The 26,020-nt window shown below is 43.0% G+C and overlaps 1 protein-coding gene across 2 annotated transcripts in view; it reads right to left on the bottom strand.

Moving 5' to 3' along the window:
- Nucleotides 1-1,627: 1,627 nt before the first annotated feature.
- The window catches only part of DACH2 (dachshund family transcription factor 2), a 390,299-nt gene continuing 365,906 nt past the window's right edge, over nucleotides 1,628-26,020 (bottom strand). For both annotated transcript variants that reach the window (XM_060756272.2, XM_060756274.2), the window contains 5 exons: nucleotides 20,940-21,085; nucleotides 20,270-20,417; nucleotides 17,372-17,515; nucleotides 16,959-17,024; nucleotides 1,628-2,501 (listed from right to left, as the gene is read on the bottom strand). In XM_060756272.2, coding sequence (XP_060612255.2) covers nucleotides 2,464-2,501; nucleotides 16,959-17,024; nucleotides 17,372-17,515; nucleotides 20,270-20,417; nucleotides 20,940-21,085 — 542 coding nt within the window. In that variant the 3' untranslated portion in view covers nucleotides 1,628-2,463. The remainder of the gene's footprint in view (nucleotides 2,502-16,958; nucleotides 17,025-17,371; nucleotides 17,516-20,269; nucleotides 20,418-20,939; nucleotides 21,086-26,020) is intronic.

The raw sequence follows: 26,020 nt of genomic DNA, 5'->3' as shown, positions 1-26,020 counted from the left end.
ATTGTCCTATCTCCCAGTGTTTTAAAATTTTTATCCTGAATTTGGCCTTGCCCAGCAAAATCTTTTGTGTTTTAATATCTGATTTTATATTGTTGTGTTGCTATTATATTGTTTGCATTTATGTATTTTATTTTTTTTTGGTTTTCTTATGTTCTTGTGTTATATTGTTGTGTATTGTATTGATGGGTGTGGCCTTATGTAAGCCGCACCGAGTCCCCTTGGGGGAGATGGAGCGGAGTATAATTAAAGTTTTATTATTATTATTTATTTTATTATGTACAACAGGAATGATGTGCACGAGTCCTGATGAGTGTTTGGAACCACTATGAATCTGACATTCTTGCTGATGTACCATTATGCATTTTTGCCATTCAGTTAAGGTGTTCATTAGCACCTCTAATACGTAGCATAAAGTTAGTATGTAGTATAAAGTTAAGTAGTGTCATATAATATTCTGATTCCCCAGTGGGGCAATGGGTTAAACCCTTGTGCTGACAGGAAGCACCCAGGCTTTGAAGCTGCAAGGCAATTCAGTGCTACTGAAGCTGGCCAATTGCAACATTCACACTCTCACACTCTCCCCCCCGGAGCACCCTGTTGGCACAATGTGTTAAACCCTTGTGCTCGCAAGAGTGAAGACCGACAGGTTGGAGGTTCAAATCTGGGGAGAGCAGAGATGAGCTCCCTCTGTCAGCTCCAGCTCCTTGTGAGAGAAGCCTCCCACAAGTATGGTAAAACACCAAAACATCCAGGCATCCTCTGGCCAATGTCCTTGCAGACAGCCAATTCTTTCACACCAGAAGCAAGTTTCTCAAGTCAATCCTGATGCAATAAAATAAAATAAAATAAAATAAAAATATATATTATTCTTGGGCACATTTCTTTAAAAACATTAATTTTGAATACACATTTATCCTTTCTTTAAAAAAACCCCACAGCTAGCACCCTTTTAGGTAGCTGCAATATCATAGGTAAAGGTAAAGGTTTCCCCTAGTCAAGTCCGATTTCGGGGGTTAGTGTTCATCTCCATTTCTAAGCCAAACAGCTGGTGTTGTCTGTAGACACCTCCAAGGTCATGTGGTCAGCATGACTGCATGGAGTGCTGTTACCTTCCCGCCAGAGTGGTACCTATTGATCTACTCACATTTGCATGTTTTTGAACTGCTAGGTTGGCAGAAGCTGGGGCTAACAGTGGAAGCTCACCCTGCTCCCTGGATTCGAACTGCCAACCTTTTGGTCAGCAAGCTCACCGGGGGCTCCTAGAACCAAATAAAAAAGATAAAAGTTTTCCCCTGATATTAAGTCCAGTCGTTTCTGACTCTGGGGGTTGGTGCTTGTGTCCGTAGACACCTCCAGGGTCATGTGGCTATTACCTTCCTGCCAGAGCAGTACCTATTGATCTACTCACACTTGAATGTTTTCGAACAGCAGAAGCTGAGGCTAACAGTGGGAGCTCACCCTGCTCCTCGGATTCAAACCAGTGACCTTTCAGTCATCAAGTTCAGCAGCCCACTGCACCACCGAGGGCTCAAGAACTGCATACAATAAAAAAACTGCACCTTTTGTGTATGTCCTGCATATATGTACCTTTCCCAAGTTGCCTTTTGTTTCGGGAAGAAAGAAACAGTTTCCAAAGTCAAACAAAAAAAATGTTTTTAATACTGTAGTTTTTAGCAAGAACATTTTAACAAAGAAGGTGTACTTTTAACTTAATATGGTACAACAGAGAAACTATACTTTAAAGTTTCCAATATCTAATAACATCCTACCATATATTCATCCTTCCCCTGCTTCATTTCGAAAAGAGTAAAAGCCAAGCAGAACTCAGAGGGTTTTTAAAAAAGCATCCATTATTATTTGAGCTATTTATTGGGGGTCCTTTTAAGTTTACACTCTCCAACCGGTCGTCTAAGGAAGGACAATTTTTTTACATCATTATCATCATATTAAAAAATGTACATACTTTTTTTCCTCTTCAAAACGTAATATATATTGAGTTTCAGCTTCAGTAAACAAAGCTTAAAATTTATAAACAGTTGAAACAGCTCCGTGTTGGAACTGTTTCGGTGATAAAACTGGACTTGTAGGACATACAGCCAGCGAGAACGTATTAAATTCATTGTGCCATATGTTACAGCTTTCGGGGTGGGTGGGGGGAGTTAGATCTCTTTTGAGGAATCGTTCAACTATGTGCTTGAAATACTAAAACTCTCTCTTTCTTTCTTGCTCTCCTGCCATTGCTCTAAGACCTAAAATGATGCGCCACAACAGGGTTGGTAAGTTGCTTTCCATCTTTTTCCAATGTATCTATGGTAAACTGTGTGGCACTGCCCCAATTTCCGTGCTTTAAATCCCGTTCTTCACACAGCACGGACGGTATCCAAGATGAGCAGGGCTTCCTCCCTTGAGTTGTTGGGTCTTCCAAAAGTGATCATGATCTCCTCCCACTCCCGCTTTATATCTTCAGAACATAATGGTCGGTTTGATATAGGCTCTGTTTTCTGGAAAAGAAAGGAAAAAACAGCATGGTAATGCAACAGACTTTGAGCTAAAACAGTGGTTCTCAACCTTTGGCTCTCCAGCCATTTTGGACTTCAACTCCCAGAAATCCCAGCCAGCTTACCAGCTGTTAGGAACTGTGGGAGCTGAAGTCCAAAACACCTGGAGGCCCAAAGGTTGGGAACTACTTGCCTAAAACCTATGAGTATGCCATTAATTGTGTTGACAATGCCATTAGTTGTGTTGACATACAATTCAATGGACTGAATAGGTCTAACGGAGTGGTTACTAACCACTTTTTTTGACCAGGGAACACTTTGACCAGGGAATACTTTGGCCAGGGAACACTTTGACCAGCGACCACTTTGACCAGCGACCACTTGGCCAGGGACCACTTTGACCAGCGACCACTTGGCCAGGGACCACTTTGACCAGGGACCACTTGGCCAGGGACCACTTTGACCAGCAACCACTTGGCCAGGGACCACTTTGACGAGGGATCACTTTGACCAGTGACCACTTGGCCAGGGACCACTTTGACCAGGGGCTACTTCGACCAGGGACCACTTTGACCAGGGACCACTTGGCCAGGGACCACTATGACCAGCAACCACTTGGCCAGGGACCACTTTGACGAGGGATCACTTTGACCAGTGACCACTTGGCCAGGGACCACTTTGACCAGGGGCCACTTCAACCAGGGACCACTTTGACCAGGACCACTTGGTCAGGGACCACTATGACCAGGGACCACTCTCCAACATTAGTATTAAAAGGGTTACGAATCAGTTTTTGGTCAACTTTAGATTCGGTTTGGTTATTTGGGGTGCTGATTCAGAAAACTGCATTGGATAGGCCACATCAGCTCTAGTTTCTGATATAGAACATATGCCATCCAGTGTCTGCCAACCGCTCTCCCACAGGAAACCATATTTAATAATCTAGAGCTGATGTGGCAGTAGTCATCTTTTGTGGGTAGTCAGCCTCTCCCCTCCCAACACCCCTGTTGCCTCAGCTCTATAAGAGAGATTCGCGAGACCAGTCGTTCTCGTTGCCAGTGTGGAATTCATCTCACCATGTTGAAACAGTGGGGGTGGCTCTTAATGAGACATGCCACATTATCACTGGATGTGTACACCCAACACCGCTGGAGAAATTATACTGTTTAGCTGGTATTGCACCACCTGACATCTGTCAGGAAGTAGCAGCCTGTAATGAAAGGACCAAGGCAGTGACATCTCCGGCCCATCCTCTGTTTGGATATCAGCCAGCACGCGAACAACTTAAATCAAGAAACAGCTTCCTAAGACCTACAGAGATACTCGCAGGAACAACTCAGGAAATGAGAGTCCAAAAGTGGCAGGATAAAACCCAGAACCTCAATCAGTGGCTGAGACTGGATAAGAAACTCTTTCCTGGGCACACAGAAGACTGCGAGACTTGGAAGGTGCAGAACAGTCTGCATTTTGCTACCACGAGATGCAGAGCCAATCTTCAGAAATGGGGCTACAAAAGTGGAGTCCACGGCATGCAAGTGTGGAGAAGAGCAAACCACAGACCACCTACTACAATGCAGCCTGAGCTCTGCCACATGCACAACGACACCATAGACACTCAAAGTGGTGAGCTTCTGGTCAAAGGAAATTTAGTATAATGCCAAGTGTTTGACTTTGTTTCTGGTTTTTCTATACATCATAACTGTATTCTCAATTTGCTTCTGACACGATAAATAAATACAATCTAAGTATTAACAATGGGTGACTCTGGTTAGCTTTGAAGATCAAAGTGGATTTGCACAGAAAGAGGATGCTTGCCATAGATGCAGATGAAACGTCAGGAGAGAATGCTTCTAGAACATGACCATGTAGCCCGACAAACCTACAACAACCTAGTATCAATTATATTGGCCAAGATCCTGCAACTGATTCCCTGAAAATCCACCTTAAAAGCCAGGCACGTGTCCCAAGCGAAAGAGTTTTGTGCCACGGGTATGTGGGATGCTGAAGGATGGCGTGTCCAGCTTCTGCAACCCAATAATGTATTTCTAAACAAAGTCATCCATATTCCTCACATGTCCAATCCATCTGCAAAGGAGCATGCTTTACTGCATTGCCATTCACATGGATAATAAACCGGGAATGGGTGGGGAATCCATTTTTGTTGCTTTTCTTTCCTCTTTAACTGAAAAACTAAGAGTTCTCTAGCAATGTTTTCCTTCAAATCAAACAAGATGCTGTTTTAAGCCCAAAGGGGAGGAAAACCCCACAGTATTAGGGAGAACAGAAAGAAATGCAAATCTGTTTTCCTATTGGAATACATTTAGAAGTCCAAACAGCTGCACTGCCAAACCCTTGATTTTTAGAAGCGGCAAAAAACAAAAACAGAAAACAATCAACACAACCGGCTTGTGTCTCCTTCGGACATCTCTTCTGTTGCCGCTCTACGTATTCCGATACCCCATCTTCACAAGGGAAGACCCTGGATTGACCGGCTAAACCGACACCGGTCTGCCAGGCAATCGCCAAGTTTTGCTACATTTCAATTTTGAAACGCGCCGCAGCTATAATATGAGTGATTTATCATTTAACGGGAGCTGTCAAAGTCAACTCCTAGATAAAACAAAAACATCTGGAACTATAAACAGCCCCGGCGCAGGAGCTGAATGCTAATCCGCATCCGGCATGTTCCCTCCATTACAAACAGGAAACAGCTAATTAGCAATTTCACGTTTGAAAGCAGGCTTGACGCTCCTCTTCAAACTGCAGTGATCTAAACATGGAGATTGGACAGGAATAGGAATAAATATCAGGGGCAAAAATGAATGACCGAGGACTGGCCAAGGGCTCAGGAAGCCCCTTCATCCCATGTGCACAGCTCAACCTGTAATATGAATGCAATGCAAACATATAGAAGAGAAACAGAGACCCCACACTTGCTTGTTCACTGCAAATCTATACAAACAGACCTTTCTTTCCCAATCACATGACAAAGGGTCACTTCACCTAGCAATGGGCAATCTGCTTTTTCCCTGCTTTTTCCCTCTGCTCGGGGGTCAAAAGGAGTGGTTCTTTTAGTTCAAACCCCTCAATTATTTTAATCTGGATAATGAAGATTCTGAGTGTCAAGTCTGATCAAGATCTATCATGCAAACCAAACAACCAACATCATACATACTCATATGCTTTGTTATACAAACCAACCAGCATACATACATCTATACTTTCTCATGCATATCAGCCAACCAACAACCCAACTACATACATAAATATTTGCCACACCAACCAACCAACCAACCAACATATCTACACATATACTTTCTCATACAAATCAATCAACCAACATACATAGTCATATAAGCCACCCACCCAGCCAACCAACCATCATACATGCGTTTATACTTTGCCATACAAATCATCCAACATATATACTTTCTCATATAAACCAACCAACCAATCTACATACATAGTCATATAAACCAGCCAACCAACATACATATATACTTTGCCATACAAACCAACCAACCAACCAATCTACATACATAGTCATATAAGCCAACCAACCAACATACATATATACTTTGCCATACAAACCAACCAACCAACCAATCTACATACAGTCATATAAGCCAACCAACCAACATACATATATACTTTGCCATACAAACCAACAAACCGACCAACCAATCTACATACATAGTCATATAAGCCAACCAACATACATATATACTTTGCCATACAAACCAACCAACCAATCAACCAATCAATCAATAAATCAACATACATACTCATATAAGCCAACTAACCAACCTAGATACATGCATATATACATTCTCATACAAATCAACCAACCTACATACATACAGTATTCATATAAACCAATCAACCAACATACATATATACATCTTTTCTCATACAAACCAACCAACATACATACATGCATACTTTGTCATACAAAACAAACAACATGCATACATAGTATGAGATTTGTATGAGAAAGTATAAATGTACATACTTTGATTTAGATAGATAGATAGACAGATGATAGATAGATAGATAGATAGATAGATAGATAGAGATAGATAGATAGATATGTAAAGGGATGCCAATGACAAGGAGACAAAGTTTGGTTTGTGATGGGTTCATTCACACATTCATATCACTTCCTGTAGTCATTTCATATGGGACAGGCAACTTGGTGGCCTCCAGATGTTGTGAACTATAATTCCCTTCAAGCTCATCCAGCATGGGCAAGCAAACAGAGATTGTACGACGCCCATGGGAAAATTCCTTCTGGTACCAAGCGACCACTTCCTTCCCTTCCCAAATTTATACGTATTCATGTAACTGAAGGCTTTGCACAATCTGGTTAAGGAAGAAAAGCGGCTCAGGTCAAATATTTCTTCGGCCCAGAACGTCCTGTACCTATCAATGTTTCTATTTTATAGCCATTTTTTACCCTATTACAGAGTCAAGATTTTAAAATAAATCTTTGGGCCATAAACGTATTCTTTTATTAGGTTTATCCCATAATCAAATATTCATTTATGTGAGCTTCATTCTATTAAAGAATGAAATTAGACAAAGGTGAGCCAAACGGTGGATTTACAGTAGTTTGAAGTATAATTTAATTCTCTAGGGATAATATTGACAATATAAAAAGGGTATAAATGATATTCCCGAACACTAAAATATGCTTATGAGCCCCCAGTGCATGATAGGCTGTTTTACAACCCACCGTGAAATGCATGACTGCCTTAATAAGCAAGACATTTAGAAAGGGGTTTTCAGACCCGGTTCGCGCTGGAACATGAATAAAGATCTCACCACTTTTGCCTGTGAGCCAAATCCTATGTTAATGACGGTAATTTCCCCTTTGGATGATATTTTCTTTCCTAACAAAGTAGTTATTACATAGCATAGATGTCGCCTCTTTACCATATTTGGCCTTGTGGAAGGGAAGAAGGAATGGTCATCTTGAAGGTGGGAGCTGCCATCCTTGGATTTCTCCACATTTGGGAAAATGAAAACATCAATGGGCACCTCATTTATTTTTATTGTGTTGTTGTTCATTCGTTCAGTCGTCTCCGACTCTTCGTGACCTCGTGGACCAGCCCACGCCAGAGCTCCCTGTCGGCCGTCACCACCCCCAGCTCCTTCAAGGTCAGTCCAGTCACTTCAAGGATGCCATCCATCCATCTTGCCCTTGGTCGGCCCCTCTTCCTTTTGCCTTCCACCTTCCCCAGCATAATTGTCTTCTCTAGGCTTTGCTGTCTCCTCATGATGTGGCCAAAGTACTTCAACTTTGTCTCTAGTATCCTTCCTTCCAGTGAGCAGCCGGGCTTTATTTCCTGGAGGATGGACTGGTTGGATCTTCTTGCAGTCCAAGGCACTCTCAGCACTTTCCTCCAGCACCACAGCTCAAAAGCATCGATCTTCCTTCGCTCAGCCTTCCCTAAGGTCCAGCTCTCACATCCGTAGGTTACTACAGGGAATACCATGGCTTGGACTAGGCGGATCTTTGTTGCCAGTCTGATGTCTCTACTCTTTACTATTTTATCGAGACTGGACATTGCTCTCCTCCCAAGAAGTAAGCGTCTTCTGATTTCCTGGCCACAGTCTGCATCTGCAGTAATCTTTGCGCCTAGAAATACAAAGTCTGTCACGGCCTCCACATTTTCTCCCTCTATTTTCCAGTTGTCAATCATTCTTGTTGCCATAATCTTGGTTTTTTTGACGTTCAGCTGCAACCCGGCTTTTGCGCTTTCTTCTTTCACCTTGATTAGAAGGCTCCTCAGCTCCTCCTCGCTTTCGGCCATCAGAGTGGTGTCATCTGCATATCTGAGGTTGTTAATGTTTCTTCCAGCAATTTTCACCCCAGCTTTGCATTCATCAAGCCCCGCACATCGCATGATGTGTTCTGCATACAAGTTAAAAAGGTTGGGTGAGAGTATGCAGCCTTGCCGTACGCCTTTCCCAATCTTGAACCAGTCTGTTGTTCCGTGGTCAGTTCTGACTGTTGCTACTTGGTCCTTGTACAGATTCCTTATTGTGTGTGTGTGTGTATATATATATATCTGTCTGTATGTAATGTTCGTTTGTGGGATTAGCATAACTCAAAAACCACTGGATGAATTGACACCAGTTTTGGACACAAGACACCTAATAACACAAGGAGTGACCATCACTCGAAAATTTGATTTTTTTCATTTGGGAGTTGTAGTTGCTGAGATTTATGGTTGACCTACAATCAAAGAGCATTCTGAACTCCATCAACGATGGAATTGAGCCAAACTTCCCACACAGAACCCCAGGACCAACAGAAAACACTGGAAAGGTTTGGTGGGAGTTGGTCTTGAGTTTTGGAGTTGTAGTTCACCTATATCCAGAGAGCACTGTGGACTCAAACAATGAAGGATCTAGACCAAACTTGGCATGAATAATCCATATGCCCAAATAAGAACACAGATGGAGTTGGGGGGGGGGGGGGGGCAGACCTTGACATTTGGGTATTGTAGTTGCTGGGATTTATAGTTTATCTACAATCAACAAGCATTCTGAACCCCACCAACAATAGAATTGGGCCTAACTTCCCACACAGGATCCCCATAAAAACAGAAAATTCTGGTGGTTTTTGGCAATCCTTCTGACACCCTCTACAACCCCTCCCAGGGGTCCCAACCTCCAGGTTGAGAAATACTGCCTTAAGACCATCTAGTCCAACTCACTTTACCAGAGCAAAAAACCATATTTAAAGCCCTCCCGACAAAGTGCCATCCAGCCATAGATATATATGATTCACACACACACATGTATATAACATATATAGTATCACAGATTTGAAAGGGACTCCTAAAGAAGGACAATGATCTGTTGCATGTTCCAGAGTAGGCAAACCAGGCACATCCACACTGACAAAGAAACAGCAAGAAAGATTGTTTACCCACAAGCATAAATAAATTACATATATTAGAAACCAACACTTTCCCATTATTTTCCAGATCACCAGACTGGGCCACAGCATCATGTGGCAGGGGATGGCTTGTGTGTGTGTGTGTGTGTGTGTATCCATTAATACAGAAATCAGAGAGAAGGAAACTCTTCTTCATTTGCTTCCTTGCAGAGTCTACATTTGGGATCTGCCGTTGACTTTTCAATTCTGGCTTTGATGGAATTGGTTCAAATGGCTTGTTCTTCGGCTTGCAGAATCAGGCCCTCTTTTGCCTCCTTTTTCAAAGTCTCATTTGTGAGCCACAGCCATGTTTTTTCTTTGTCAATTTGGTTCTCAATTTTCCCCAGGAACTGTCCATGGAGAGCCTTCTTTTGAAGATACGTTTTCTCTTCTGCTCTGGATTGCGTTTTTACGGTATTTGCTCTTTGTCTTTTGCACTTGAAGCAGTTTACTCCTACTGAAGTCTCTCAATGTTGATTCTTGACTGCCTTTCACATAATCTCCCAGTGTGTGTTTCTCTTCTTCTACCATTTGTTTCACTTGCAGAATCCCTCTCTTTGCCTCCTGATTTTCTGGGCAGGTAAAGTCTGTCGACATCACTATGCAGGTGTAATGAGTAGTGGATTGTCATCAATTTTTTTTTGTTTTTCTGTCCAGATCATCCAGCTCTGCTTGTGTCCAGAATTACTTGAAACACAAGAAGATGAGTCCACAGCAGACACTCTGCTGGCTGTTGAATTGGATCACACGTCAGACACTTCCCAAGTGTCTAGGACTGTGTGATGTATAGATAGATGGAACTATTTACCTGGGGAGATCAGGAAAGCCCCTTCACTGGAAACATTTAAAAAGGACCTCAAAACCTGGCTTTTCCGCTATGCGTTTGGCGAGTAGGTGCTCAGTATGATTTTTTTTATACCCCCTCAACGTTTTTGGCTAATGGAGTTCGTGCCCTCCAAATAGGATGTTTTGCCACATAACTCTGTGTGTTTTATGAGTTCTATTTAAACTTCCTGCTCCTATTTTATCTCATCATAGTCCGTTAATTGTTTTTATTTGGAATATGTGGCCCACCCATTGTAATTTCTATCGTGATTGTGTCTATTGGTATTTTATTTTATTATCATTTACATGTAAGCCACACTGAGTCCCCATTGGGGAGATGGTAGCGGGGTAGAAATAAAGTTGTTGTTGTTGTTGTTGATGATGATGATGATGATGATGATGATTATTATTATTATTATTTATCGGTGAATAATGCGTGCAGATCCCAGTAAGGTGGCCTTCTGTAGCTGGCAGATGGTAATTTTGTCAACGACAATTGTGTTTAAGTGCAGGCCAAGGTCTTTAGGCACTGCACCCAGTGTGCCGATCACCACTGGGACCACCTTGACTGGCTTGTGCCAGAGTCTTTGCAGTTCGATCTTTAAATCCTCATATCATGTCAGCTTTTCCAGTTGTTTCTCTACAATCCTGCTGTGACCTGGGATTGCGACATCGATTATCCATACTTTGTTTTTTAATACGATTTAAAATGATTCAACATGATTGTGAGGTCAGGATTATTATTATTATTATTATTATTATTTTCAGTACTATATTTATTCATATCCTGTTTTTATCTCTAAATTGAGACACGAAGTTCCAAGCACTAAAGACAATACAATTTAAGTGGGTTGTTGTGAGTTTTCTGGGCTGTATGTTCCAGAAGCATTCTCTTCTGACATTTCGCCTGCATCTATGGCAGGCATCCTCAGAGGTTGTGAGGTCTGTTGGAAACTAGGCAAGTGGGGTTTATATAGATGTGGAAAATCCAGGGTAGAATAAATAACTCTTGTCTGTTCGAGGTAAGTATGAATATTTCAATTGGCCATCTTGATTAGCATTTAATGGACCAGCGGTTTTAAGGCCTGGCTTCTTACTGCCTGGGGGAATCCTTTGTTGGGAGGTGATTAGCTGGCCCTGATTGTTTCTTGTCTGGAATTCCCCTATTTTTGAGTGTTTTTCTTTATTTTAGAGGGTTTTTCTAATAGCCAGATTTTGTTCCTTTTCATGGTTTCTTCCTTTCTGTTGAAATTGCCCACATTCAAAGCCAGTTGAGAGTGAGCACAGGGAGGAAAAATATCAAAATAAGGGACATTCTTTTTTGCTTTCAATTCTCGTTAAGCTAAATAATAAAAATGGCTGCTGCGATTGTGTTCTCCAACATTTCTCACAGTAGAATATCTGCATTATTAAAGAATATTAACTCCTTTTAAGAACTCAAATAAAGAAACAAGATAAGAAGAAACATTTCAGTCGGTGGGAGTCTTCCTTTCTTCTTTTGTGCCGGGCGTCTCTTTCCAAACGAAATCTAATAATATACAGAAGTTAACTAAGGTATAAACATGCAAAAGGAGAAGTCTCCCTGTGATCATAAAATGATGCTATTTTCTGTTTGGCGGTTCATGTTACTGCTGTTCATGCTAATTAATTAAAGGAGCTGTTGCCGTAATGTGCAAACAGGGAATCTGAGAAACGGAGAGGGCTTTTAGGTCTCCGAGTGAAGTTAAGTCAATCTGGGCGCAAGCAATCAAATGTAATGAAATCACATGTCAGTGCTAAGCTTGCAAAAACTGTGAAGTTTGACTGGGGAGTAAAAGGATTATAATTAGATTTCCAATAGGATAATAACTAAATGGCAGAAAGCAGTAAAGAGAAAATATTACTTTGTTAGCTAATGGTGCTGCTATTCACTTCCAGTGTTTTATCAGCACCACTTGTAGTTGTGCTAATTTAATTTGCTTTTATCAGCAAAAAAATGCCCCACTCACATGGTGCTTGAATGTCATTTGCAAAAAATCATTGATCTGAAGGTGCACTTAATGATACCCAGTATGTTTATTTTATGGGAAACGGAGATGGGTGGGTAGAAAGGGGTTGATGTGCAGACCTGGGCATCAGTGAGTTAAGGCAACCAAAATGGGAATGCGTTCAAAACTTGAGAATGAATCGGTGTGATAAGACATTTGCAAAGCTGTTTAGAGTATCAAGCTGAAAAATATTGGACAGGAGGGAGAGGTACGGATAGGCTTAAAAATTTCTTTACTTCTGTTCTTAACCTTTTTTAATTGTTTACTCTCCAACTAGATTCTGGCTCAATTAGAAGTCCACAAACTAATTTCTGAACTGGAAGATATATTACTTGTTGTGCTGCCACGCGCTAGGCCTGTAATAATTGATTTTTTAAACAGGACGTGTGTGCTGTCGCACGCTGGGCCTGTGCATAAGACTGTAGACAGGACATAAATTCTGTGTGCCCAACGGGACGCTGGGGCTGCCTCAGATTAAAGGCCCTTGGACCTCCCCGAAACAAAGTCTTTAGATTGCTTAAACGTTCAACAATGTTCTTTATTAATGAAAACAAACAGGTATTTCAAGGCTTTCTTAACAGTCTATAGGCTCTTTCAGTCTTGTTCACAGGGAACAGGCACTATCTTCATGACTGGTATTTTAACTAATGGGGAAATCCTTAACTTCTAATCTGGGCAGTCTTTCTTTGCCTCTGTTGGCGTGGAGCCCCTACACCCGGTACCAACTGGGTCTGGCTTCCGCGAGTGACCTTTACCAAGCAGAGCTTTGTAGACTTCCAGGGAAAAAAGAGTTCAGGTTTCGGTGATGGCTGGCTGAAGTCCCTCAGCAAAGGAGCTGTAAGGCTGTATGATCCTTGGCCAAGCTGTGGGCTGTATAACCCCGGCCAAGCTGTGGGGCTGTATCTCCCCGGCCAAGCGCTAGAAGACGAAGCTTTCTACAGGAGCTCTTGGTATTATGTCCTGTGCAAAAGGCTTCTCTGTGTGGACTGACCCAAAAAGGCTCCAATTCCCTCCAAAAACCCAAAAAGGAGGCGGGACCAGGGAACCTAACTGTAATTGACAGGTGGCTTGCCCTATGATTGCAGCCAAAAGAAGCCACCTATCTGCAGAGTCCCTGAAACTCAGGACTGCAACAAACATTCAATGCAAAACAAACAAAATTGTAGCTCCTGGTACAGCTGTACCTGCACAACGTGCTCTTTGTGCCCAGCGGGGAGGTGGGGTGCCACGGGTGAGAGGCCTTCAAGGATTTTCCCATACAGAGTCTTTAGAAGGCTTGAAATGTTTAACAACGTTCTTTATTATTGCTTAGGTCTTCAATAAAACAACAAACACTTCTTGGATCTTCAACAGATTAAACAAATGCTTCTTAACTTGCCCCAAAATGGACAGGCACCTTGCTTGGAGAACTATTTCTTTCTTTAACAAGGAAAACCCTTTTTTAACCCCTCCCAGGCAATCTACTGTCTAAGCTTTGCTGGTGTGGGTTCTACTACCAGTTCTAATCTGTGTCTTGGGTCCCGAGTAGGCCTACCAGTCAAGGCTATGTAGATTCTCCAGCTGGAGTTCTTTGGGTCTGCAAAACTGTTTTCTTCTGAAACTTTAGGACTGTTTCCCTCAGATGCTGTAAAGCTGAGAGGCTGTAAGCTCCCAGAAATTTCCCCGGAATTTCTGCCCCGGATGCTGTAGGAAATGAAGCTTTTCTACGGATGGAGCTAATCCACGCCCTGTAGCTTAGCTTTCCACTATAAGACTGAAGTAAAAATGGCTCCCTCTCTTCCAATGGCCCTGGGGAAAGGGGAGGAACCAAAACTTAACAATGATAGACAGGTGGCTAGCCCTATGATTGCAAACCAAGGGAAGCCACCTTGTTGCAAATGCATGGAACCTTGGAATATACGCAAACACTCAATAGAAAGAAAATGAAGTTGAAGCTCCTGGTACAAACGTACCAGTACACTTGTCATTTACTGTATATCTTCCCCGACCAACATATGAACCCATATCTATCTATACATCTATACACATAATAAAAGTGAAAGGTTTTGTGTATGTGGCTGGAGTATCCACTTACACTAGTGGTTCTCTATCTGTAAGTCCCTAGTGTTTTGGCCTACAACTCCCAGAAATCCGAGCCAGTTTACCAGTTGTTAGGATTTCTGGGAGTAGAAGGCCAAAACATCTGGGAACCACTGACCTAGAGATTTCGAGAGAGAACACTTCTCTAGGGACTCCAGTGCGATTCCATAGTCAGCTTCCAACATACATTATGCTGAAGACTTAAAAATTACAAAATTTTCTGCCTGTCTGACAACATGCTTCCTTGCTAGCTTGCCAATGTGCTTGCCTGGTAGCCGGCAAGCAGGAAGGCAGGTTGGCAAGCAAGCAAGGAAGCTGCTAGCTTGACTACTTCCCAGCTTGCTAGACTGCTGGTCTACTTGCCAGCAGGCAGGCAGTAGGCAAGCTTGCCAACTTAGAAAAGTAGCAGATCAAAACATAAAAGCTTCTAAAGGAAGTGCTACCCTGAATGAGACATATCTAATAAGACATCCTGTTCCCATAGTGGCCAACCAGATGTCTGTATGGGCCCACAAGCCGCATGTGGGTTTTACAGCATCTTCCAATGAATGCTCTCCAGTAACTATTGGCTTGTCCACCGTGGGGCCAAAGGTTGTGTCTAGAAGTCCACACAACCTGTAGGGACTTCTGGTCCTTTAGGCAAAGTAAACTGAGATGGACCTTTTTAACTCCAGTTAAGGACAGTTTGGGAATGCAGGGTGGTGACAGCATGACAAGTTGCCAAGCAACATTGACATCCTCCTTTCCCTGAGCTCCTAAGTGCAGGATTGGGCCTGTGTTGCCCCCATCACAATGGCAGATTGAGTTCCTGTCCTGTGTTGACATTAGTAAAAGCACCCGGTGGAGGCCAGGAGGTCTCCTGAAGCTCTGTGGAGGTCTATTAGGGGCAGCAGAAATTGCAAATGTAAGGTGACGGTTCAATGGGCCCAAACTGTGTAGACTCTGCCCTGCTACTGCTATGGGATGGGCTTACTTAGGCGATCCCTTGTTGTCTGAGTAGGATAGTCTTCCAAGATCAGTGTCTTGGCGGTGGGTCCGTAGGTGACTGTGGAACCCTATTCTTAATCTGCATCTTCTCCCGCAATGAGGGCATTGATTTCCAGGTGGAAGGTGGTCCCAGTCAGACTTGGCCTGATGTGCCTTCTTCTTGGAACATTTCTCTCTTTTGCCCTCCATTTGTGCCTCTTCAAATTCTACAGCACTGCTGGTCACAGCTGACCTCCAGCTGGAGCGCTCAAGGGCCAGGGCTTCCCAGTTCTCAGTGTCTATGCCAGAGTTTTTAAGGTTGAATTTGAGCACATCTTTCAATCTTTTTTCCTGCCTGCCAACATCCCATTTTCTGTTCTTGAGTTGAGAGTAGAGCAACTACTTTGGGAGACTACGTTGTCCAGATGGTCGGGCATCTGGACAACGTGGCCAGTCCAGCAGAGTTGATGGCAGAGGACTATCACTCAATGCTGGTGATCTTTGCTCCTTCCAGCACGCTGACATTTATCTGCTTGTCTTCCCAAGAGATTTGCAGGATTTTCCAGAGGCAGATGAAATCGTTCCAGGATTGCATGTGACACTTGTAGACAGTCCACGTTTTGCAGGCATACAGCAGGGTTGGGAGGACAATACCTTTATAAACAAACACCTTGGTCTCCCTACGGATGTCCCGGCCCTCAAACACTCTCTGCTTCATTCGGAAAAAAGCTGCACTCGCAGAGCTCAGGCGGTGTTGTATTTCAGTGTCAATGTTGACTTTTGTGGAGAGGTGGCTGCCAAGGTAGCGGAAATGGTCAACATTTTCTAATGTTACACCATTAAGCTGTATTTCTGGTACTGGAGAGGGATTGGCTGGTAACTGCTGGAAGAGCACTTTGGTTTTCTCGATGTTCAGTGACAGGCTGAGCTTCTCGTATGCTTCTGTGAAGGTGTTTAGAGTGGCTTGTAGGTCTTCTTCTGAATGCGCACAGACGGCGTTATCATCAGCATATTGGAGTTCTATAACAGATGTTGTTGTAACATCTTTTATAGGTTACAACAACATGGGATGGCACAGAGTGTGTGACCACCTCCAGGGCCAGCCCAAAGTATTGCAGATTCAGCAGTGGTTTTCTCAATGTTGAATGACAGGTTGAGCTTCTCGTATGCTTCTGCGAAGGTGTTTAGAGTGGCTTGTAGGTCTTCTTCTGAATGAGCACAGACGACGTTATCATCAGCATATTGGAGTTCTTTAAAAGATGTTGTTGTAACATCTTTTATAGGTTACAACAACATGGGATGGCACATAGTGTGTGACCACCTCCAGGGCCAGCCCAAAGTATTGCAGAATCAACAGCCAGTGCAGGTAAGTAGAAATATACAGCCCCAAGTACTGTGTGGAATACATAGTCAGAATGACTAGTATCCATAAGATTATTTTCTTCCATGAATTCAACTTATCTCTTGGTAGTCAACACAATATCTTCATACACTTTATGAAGACTTACTTTAGTCCTTATTCCCCTAGCATTCTATTTCACTGTTTAGGTCCAGCTGACTAGAAGTATTATGAGAGAGGGAAAGCATCTACATGTGTTACATCACGCCTTTTACCTTGCATTGCCGCACTGTCATGTTGGGTTCCATTATGTTCGACTTCCATGTCTGGAATACCAGCATCTGCAAAGATATCAATATCACAGTTCGTTTTTCTGCTCCGATAAATATATGCAAAGAGCAGGCTTTGGACCAAGCATGGGCAAACTTGGGCCTTCCAGGTGTTTTGGACTTCAACTCCCACCATTCCTAACAGCCTCAGGCCCCTTCCTTTTCCCCCTCAGCCGCTTAAGCGGCTGAGGGGGAAAAGGAAAGGGCCTGAGGCTGTTAGGAATGGTGGGAGTTGAAGTCCAAAACACCTGGAAGGCCCAAGTTTGCCCATGCCTGCTTTAGCCACACAAACATTAGTTGTAGGATTGCATGCAAATGACTGAATGGATATAAGAGTGAAGTCCAACCAACACAATTACCATTCAGCATCCGGAGACCGTCGCCTGACGTGGCTTGTTTAAGCGCCTGCTCCACTTGTTCTCTCCTCTTGGATTCAAACTCAAGGGCTTCTTGCAATTTCCTCTTTGCTTTTTTCTCCTTCTTCAAACGCTTTTGAATTGTTGCTGAACAAAAGGAAAAGGACAATTACTGAAAAGCGATGTGGGATTATTCCTAAGTTTATAAATTGTTGAGTGGTGTTCGGAGTAAGATTTCTGTGCCCACCATTCATGAAGTGTTACTACAGCAATGCAAATAAAATCTATTATTATTATTATTATTATTATCATTATTATTATCATTATTATTAGTAGTAGTATTAGTATTATTTTACGGACACAAAAACACAGTATGTCACAGCAAACGAGATCTCTATGCTGGATTTCGTATCACAAAATCACAAGTCGAACATTTCCTAAGCGTTTAGGACTGTGTGATGTATTTTCGAATAATGCGCACATATCCAAGTTAAGTGGCCTTTTGTAGTTGACAGATCATGATTTTGTCAATGTTTATTGTTTACAAACGCCGGCTGAGATCTTTTGGCACGACACCCAGTGTGCCAATGACCACTGGGACCACCTGTACTGGAAAAGGAAAGGCGGTTAGGAATTGTGGGAATTGAAGTCCAAAACACCTGGAGGGCCCTATTATTATTATTATTATTATTATTATTATTATTATTATCATCATCATCATCGGGTTGTTGTGAATTTTCCAGGTTCTATGGCCATGTTCCAGAAGCATTCTCTCCTGACGTTTCGCCTGCATCTATGGCAGGCATCCTCAGATGTTGTGAGGTCCTACCCAAGCCCTCTCCCTGCCCTTTCCTTCCCTCCTCCTTCTCTTTCAGAAGCAGGAGGTGAAGGAAAAATGGGAAATGTTCAGTTCCCAAAAGAAAAAAAAAGAAAAGGAGGAAGAGAAGGATAGAAGGAAGGGTGGAAGGGAATGGAGGGGAGAGAGGGAGGAAAGAGAGGAAGTAAAGACAAGAGGGAGGGAGGGAGGGAGGGAAGGAAGGAGAAAAAGAGGGAAGGAAAGAAGGATGAAAGGGTGAAGGGAAAGGAAGGAGGGAGGGAGAAAAAGGGAGGTAAGGAAGGGAGGGAGGGAGGAAAGACAGAAAAAAGGAAAGATGGATGGATGGATGGATGGATGGATGGATGGAAGGAAGGAAGGAAGAGGTGAAAGGAGGGAGGAAAGAGGGAACGAATGAAGGACAAAAGGGTGGAAGGGAAGGAAGGAAGAGTGGAAGAGAATGGAGGGAGGGAAGGGAGGGAGGAAAGAGAAGGAAGAAAATAAATTGGAAGGATGGAGAAAGAGAGAGAAGGAAGGAGGGTGGAAAGAGGGAAGGAAGGATAGGATGGTGTGAAGGAAGGAAGGACAGGATGCTCTTCTCCCAGCTAAATATCCCCCAGGAGGAAAGGAGGAAAGAAAAAGAGAAGGAGGAAGGAAGGAAGGGAAGGAAGAGAAGAATGTAAGGAAGGGTGGAAGGGAATGGAGGCAGGAAAGAAAGGGAGAGAAGAAGGAAGGACAAAAGGGGAGAAAAGAAGGAAGGAGAACAAGAGGGAAGGAGGGAGGAAGGAAGAATGGAAGGGAAGGAGGGTAGGAGGGAGAAAGATAGAGGTAAGGAAGGGAGGGAAGAAAGGAAAGAGGAAGGAAAGAGAGAAGGAAGGAAGGATAAGATGCTCTTCTCCCAGTTAAACATCCCCCATGAGGAAAGGAGGAAAGAAAAAGAGAACGAATGAAGAAAGGGAGGAAGAGGATGGTAGGAAGAGTGGAAGGGAATGGAGGGAGGAAAGAAAGGGAGGGAGGACAAAAGGCGAGAAAAGAAGGAAGGAAGGAGAACAAGAGGGAAGGAGGGAGAAAAGAGGGAAGGAAGAATGGAAGGGAAGGGGGGAGTGGAGAAAGATGAAAGTAAGGAAGGGAGGGAAGGAAGGAAGGAGGAAGGAAAGAGAGAAGGAAGGATAGGATGCTCTTTTCCCAGTTAAACATCCCCCAGGAGGAAAGGAGGGAAAAAAGGGAAAGAAGGAAGGAAGGAAGAGAGGAAGAGAAAGATGGAAGGAATGGTGGGGAAGGGAATCGAGGGAGGAAAGAAAGGGAGGGAGGACAAAAGGCGAGAAAAGAAGGAAGGAAGGAAGGAAGGAAGGAAGGAGAACAAGAGGGAAGGAGGGAGGAAAGAGGGAAGGAATAATGGAAGGGAAGGAGGGAGGGAGGGAGAAAGATGGAAGTAAGGAAGGGAGGGAAGGAAGACAGAAGGAAAGAGAAGGAAGGAAGGAAGGGAGGAAGAGAAGGGTGGAAGGAAGCATGGAAGGGAATGGAGGGAGGAAAGAAAGGGAGGGAGGACAAAAGGCGAGAAAAGAAGGAAGGAAGGAAGGAAGGAAGGAAGGAAGGAAGGAAGGAAGGAAGGAAGGAAGAACAAGAGGGATGGAGGGAGGAAAGAGGGAAGGAAGAATGGAAGGGAAGGAGGGATGGAGAAAGATGGAAGTAAGAGAGGGAGGGAGGGAAGGAAGGAGGAAGGAAAAAGAGAAGGAAGGAAGGATAAGATGGTGAGAGAGAGGAGGCCCTGAGAAAAGAGCCCAAGGGGCTGCATTTGGCCCCCTGGCCTGGGTTTGCTCATACCTGGTATATAGAGCACTGTTCTTCATCTCTGATCATCCTTTATCTGTGCTCACTAGGGATGATGGAAATCAAAGACCATTATCTGAGCGGACCACAAGTTACCCACTCCTGCAATGTAAATCCCTTGACCACTCTGCATGGCGATTCATAAGAAGCCGCTTTTGATGGGGAAAGTGTTAGCTTCGTAGTTCGATGTGGGACGGAGTTTCAATCACAGGGAACATCATGCAAGAAATTAACACTGCCGGTGTCCTTCAGCTTACCTCTGCTTTGCAGTTCGGCGGTGAGTTGCCTCTCCAGAGTCTCCCGCAGCTCCCTCTCCCTGCACAGCTCCATCTTCAGCTCCTTCTTCTCCTGCTGGATCTGTTTTTCTTGAACCCGGGCATTATCGACAGCAACTTTCAGCAAGCCCTGCAAAAGCAAAAACAAACCACAGACTAAACTTGTGAACTTCTTTCATGGACCTGGAAGAATTCAAGGCAATTATTTTTATAAGCCATGGAGACAACACACAAAGGCAAGGGAACATATGGCTCTCTTGGATTTTGCTTTGTTCACCCTTCTGGAGCATCCATGGGTTGACTTTGTTGGAAAGCTTCGTATCAGATCTTGCAAACGTCAGTTTGATATACCTGGGGGAGAGCCTGTATTTTCATATATGTGCCAGAAACCCCTTTGAGTACCATGGACTAGAGCGTTAAATTAAAAGGGATTTAATATGCATTTCCATCTACATCAGGTATGGGCAAACTTGGGCCCTCCAGGTGTTTTGGACTTCAACTCCCACAATTCCTAACAGCCGGTAGGCTGTTAGGAATTGTGGGAGTTTAAGTCCAAAACACCTGGAGGGCCCAAGTTTGCCCATGGATGATCTACATCTATCTGTATCAATATATGTGTAGAATTAATTTACATAAATTCTACCTATATTACCTGAATATTGGTTAATAGGGTTTCTACGGATGACAACCCATCAGCAAAGAGAAATGGTGCAGGGAAGCCCGGGGGCAAAGTCTGACCAGCCAACTGGACCTTTTCTAGAGTTGGTTTCATTATCGGGATGGCGATTTGGACTTCTTCTGGAGAGAGAAACGAGACAGAAAAACGAACACGTCACCATTTGGAGAAAAGCTAAAAGGATGCCTGCCATGGATGCAGGCGAAACGTCAGGAGAGAATGCTTCTAGAACATGGCCATATGGCCCAAAAAACCTACAACCCAGTGATTCCAGCCATGAAAGCCTTCGACAATACATTATTATTATTATTATTATTATTATTATTATTATTACTACACAGACAATGGAACAACAAAAATACTGTATACCCACAAGCATTATAAAATTACACATATCAGAAACCAGCTCTTTCTCTTTTCTTTCTTTTCTATTTAACCACACTGGGCCACAGCAACGCATGGCCAGCTATAGCTAGTAAATAAATAAAATTATGTGTCAGTATTTATATTTGTTTTCCCAGGATAGACTAATCTCTCATCTTTCACCACTCTATTTGCAGGAGGTTCTTTTTTAAATATTAGCACTAGCTCTACCCGCCACACGTTGCTGTGGCCAACCTTCCCTCCCTCATTCTCTCCTTCTTTCTTTCTCTCCTTCCCTTCCTCTTTCATTCCTTCCCTCTTTTTCTTTCCCTTCTTCTTTCTTCCTTCTCTACCTATTTCTTTTCTTGCTTCCTTTGCTCTTTGGTTTCATCCTTCCTTGTTTCTTTCCTTCCTTCCCTCCCTCTTTCTCTCTTTCATTCCTTCTCTCCTTCCTTCCCTCTTTCACTTTTTTATTTCCTTCTCTCCTTCCTTCCTTCTCTACCTGTCTTTCTTCCCTTCTCTCCTTCTTTCCCTCTTTCTCTCCCTCCTTCCTTCTCTACCCTTCTGTCTTTCCTTCTTTCTCTCCTTCCCTCCTTCTATCCCTCCTTTCCCTTTTTCTCTCCCTCCTTCTCTCCTTCCTTCCTTCTCTGCCCTTCTTTTTCTCCTGCTTTTCCTCCTTCTCTCCTTCCTTCCTTCTCTACCCTTCTTTCTTTCCTGCTTTCTCTCCTTCCCTCCTTCTATCCCTCCTTTCCTTCCTTCCTTCCCTCCTTCCTTCCTTCCTTCCCCTTCTTTCTTTCCTTCTTTCTCTCCTTCCCTCCTTCTTTTCCTCTTTCTCTCCTTCCTTCTCTCCTTCCTTCTTTCTCTACCCTTCTTTCTTTCCTCCTTTCTCTCCTTCCCTCCTTCTTTCCCTCTTTCTCTCCATCCTTCCTTCTTTCTCTGCCCTTATTTCTTTCCCTCTTTCTCTCTCTCCTTCTCTCCTTCCTTCCTTCCTCCCCCCCCCCCCATGTATGTGTTTTGTGTGTGTATATGCATATATGTGTGTATATATGTGTGTTTGTGTATATATATGTGGTTTTACACATGCGTTGTAATGCATTTTTTATATTTTTGTCTTTTTAAGTCTCTCTGCAGTGTTTTTCGGTGTTTTTATGAGTGATGGTCACTCGTTGGCCTGAGAGGTGTCTTGTGTCCAAATTTGGTGTCAGTTTGTCCAGTGGTTTTTGAGTTATGTTAATCTCGCAAACAAACATTACATTTTTATTTATATAGATTAAGGTACAGTCCTCACATTGTTGACTTCTTTTGGCAAACATTTCGAGACTTATGCATAAGTATATAGAGGAAGTCTTTCTTCCCAAAACATTCTTAATTCTCAGCAAGGGCTGCCTAAGATGACAGCTTCACTAATACGCACCCATTACTAATTTCAAGCTCTGTAGTCACAGAAGACAAACAACTCCGGATAAGCTAAATTTGCAATGGTACATGATCTTTGAGTATCACAAAGACGATTAAAAAGTATGAGAATGAAATTGATACTCCCATCAAAAAAGGCAACATAGCAAAATATTCTATTCCTTTAACAAGGGTTTTTTTAGTGACCAATGTAAAGCAAAAGAAAAAACCCAAAAACACAATGCAAATGCAGTAAAGGACATTATACTGTATGTGTTTTATATCCAGAAGGCCAATCGTTTTGATTTTATTTTACACATTACAGGATTATAGCTAGTATTATACCTTTAATCAGAAGGGAATGATTGTTCATTACACCATTCCATTTGTTCCTCCATTTTTTAAGAACGGAAAGGGTCCCGGAGTCAAGACATTTATCAGGTTCCTTGCCTTCCTTTAATTGTTATTTTCTGAGGTTGGAGGAAAACCTACTTGGGTCGTAGAACAGCCGTTTGATGGTTTTACAGTGGAGTAAATTTCAAGTATAGAATTACTGCTAATTTAAATGAGTTCATAACGTGACTTGTTAGGACTGGCTATACCATGGAGTGGATGCCTCAGGCGGCAGATCGATGAGGGATGGTAGAGGTATCGGAAGATGGAAGCATGAGTGCCATATACATTTCCTTCACTGACTAACCCTTCTTGGTCATGGTGGATGAGGATGTCTCGTTGCCAATGTTCAAAGAATTATCATTAGGCTAATGTCTATATACAACCTTCCTAATGCTGCGACCCCTTAATACAGTTCCTCATGTGTTGGTGACCGCCAACCAAAACACTATTTTCATTGCTACTTCATAACTCATTTTGCTACTGTTATGAATCGTACTGTAAATATCTGATATGCAGGATGTATTTTCATTCACTGGACCAAATTTGGCACAAATATCCAATACGCCCATATGTGGTTGGGTGGAATTGATCTTGTCATTTGGGAGTTGTAGTTGCTGGGATTTATAATTCCTACAATCACAGAGCATTCTGAACTCCACCAATGATGGAATTGAAACCAAACTTGGCACACAAAACTCCCATGACCAACAAAAATATTGGAAGGGTTTGGTGGGCATTGACCTTGTGTTTTGGAGTTGTAGTTTACCTACTTCTAGAGATTATTGTGGACTCAAATAATGATGGATCTGGACCAATCTTGGCATGACTACTCAATATGCCCAATTGTGAACACTGGTGGTTGTTCATTCATTCAGTCGTCTCCGACTCTTCGTGACCTCATGGACCAGCCCATGCCAGAACTCCCTGTCGGCCGTCACCACCCCCAGCTCCTCCAAGGTCAGTCCAGTCACTTCAAGGATGCCATCCATCCATCTTGCCCTTGGTCGGCCCTTCTTCCTTTTCCCTTCCACTTTCCCCAGCATAATTGTCTTCTCCAGGCTTTGCTGTCTCCTCATGATGTGGCCAAAGTACTTCAACTTTGTCTCTAGTCTCCTTCCCTCCAATGAGCAGCCGGGCTTTATTTCCTGGAGGATGGACTGGTTGGATCTTCTCGCAGTCCAAGGCACTCTCAGAACTTTCCTCCAGCAACACTGATGGAGTTAGGGGAAAATAGACTTGATATTTAGGAGTTGTAGTTGCTGGGATGTATAGTCCATCTACAATCAAAGAGCATTCTGAACCCCACCAACAACAGAATTGAGTCAAACTTCCCACATAGAATGCTTATGACTAACAGAAAATACTGTGTTTTCTGATGGTTTTTAGGGACCCCTCTGACACCCATCATGACTCCCCCAGGGGTCCCGACCCCCAGGTTGAGAAACATTGATATACAGAATGTTCTATGGTGCAGCTGGGAAAGGTTACTGGGAATGAGGTGAACTTTAGCACAGTGGGTTAAACTGCCAGCTGCAGTTCAAGCTAGGGTCAAAGCAAGCTCCCAATGTCAGCCCCAGTTTCTGCTCACCTAGCAGATCGAAAACAGCAATGTGAGTAGATAAATAGATACCGCTTTAAGCAGGGAGGTAATAAAAGGTGTACATAAGGACATGCTGGGCAATTCGATTGGGAGGACGTCAACAGACAACAAGCCTCCTTGATATGGAAGATGAAGTGACAGCACCTGCCCATGGCCGGAGTCGAGCACAGCCTCCAAATGCCAGAGATGCAAAAAGATGGGGAAAGCATTTACCTGTGTTTATATCCTGTCTGTCATTGTTAATTGTATAACGGGATTGAATATTTGCCGTATATGTGTTCTGTAATCCGCCCTGAGTCCCCTTGGGGAGATAGAGTGGAATATAAATAAAGTATATTATTATTACTCTTGGGGACTACAATTCCCAGAATTCAACAGGCAAAACAGCTCCCAAAAGTAACCTTCCCAAATTAGTTTTACTATTTGCCTCAAGCTGCCATATATCTTGGGTTGCTCAAATCCATGGATATCCAATCAATCAATATCTATTACAGCCATGACAGTAAAAAGAACGGAAGTGCTATTGTTCTAAACTTTATTGTCATGGCTATAATAGGTATCGATTAAACTTATGTTCATGGATCTGACCAGCCCAAGATATATGGCTGTCTGAGGCAAAGAATGACATTTGGAATTGTATATGATAAAACATTTTAAAAAATAAGAACTTAAAAGGGAAGAGTTACAGAAGAAAACCAGTGAATGCATAAAGACGGCTGCAAATGGGAACATTGAAAACCAGTGGATCTGAAAAGCCCTGTCTTATGACAGTGGCAGAAAAAGCAGTATTAGTAGGTCTAGCTACCACTTAGAAACTCCAGGTTTGGAAAATACTGTGGTTTTTTGTATACAAACTACATTTTTGCAGAAACAGACTCCAAAATGCAAAACAAACAAACAAATAGAGACCATCCAAATGCTAAAATACTGAAGCCATCAGAGATAAAACTTTATAGATTATTTTCATTCTCATCCCTTAAGGCTGAGTTTGACCTGCCCAATGTTACCAGTAGGTTTGGATCTTGCTTTCCCACAGTCTAGCTAAACACTAGAACTACTACACCAAGCTGGGTCTCATAAACAATTATTATTATTATTATTTGAAACACAGCAAGATGAGTCCACAGCAGACACTCCGCTGGCTGTTGTATTGGATCACACGTCGGACACTTCCCAAGTGTCTAGGACTGTGTGATGTATCGGCCTGCAGATCCCAGTAGGGTGGCCTTCTGCAGCTGGCAGATGGTAATCTTGTCAGTGCCGATTGTATTTAAGTGCAGGCCAAGGTCTTTAGGCACTGCAC

Source organism: Anolis sagrei, chromosome 10 (assembly GCF_037176765.1).
Source record: "Anolis sagrei isolate rAnoSag1 chromosome 10, rAnoSag1.mat, whole genome shotgun sequence".
NCBI classification, from domain to species: domain Eukaryota; kingdom Metazoa; phylum Chordata; class Lepidosauria; order Squamata; family Dactyloidae; genus Anolis; species Anolis sagrei.
This window is presented reverse-complemented; position numbering and strand designations above follow the sequence as displayed.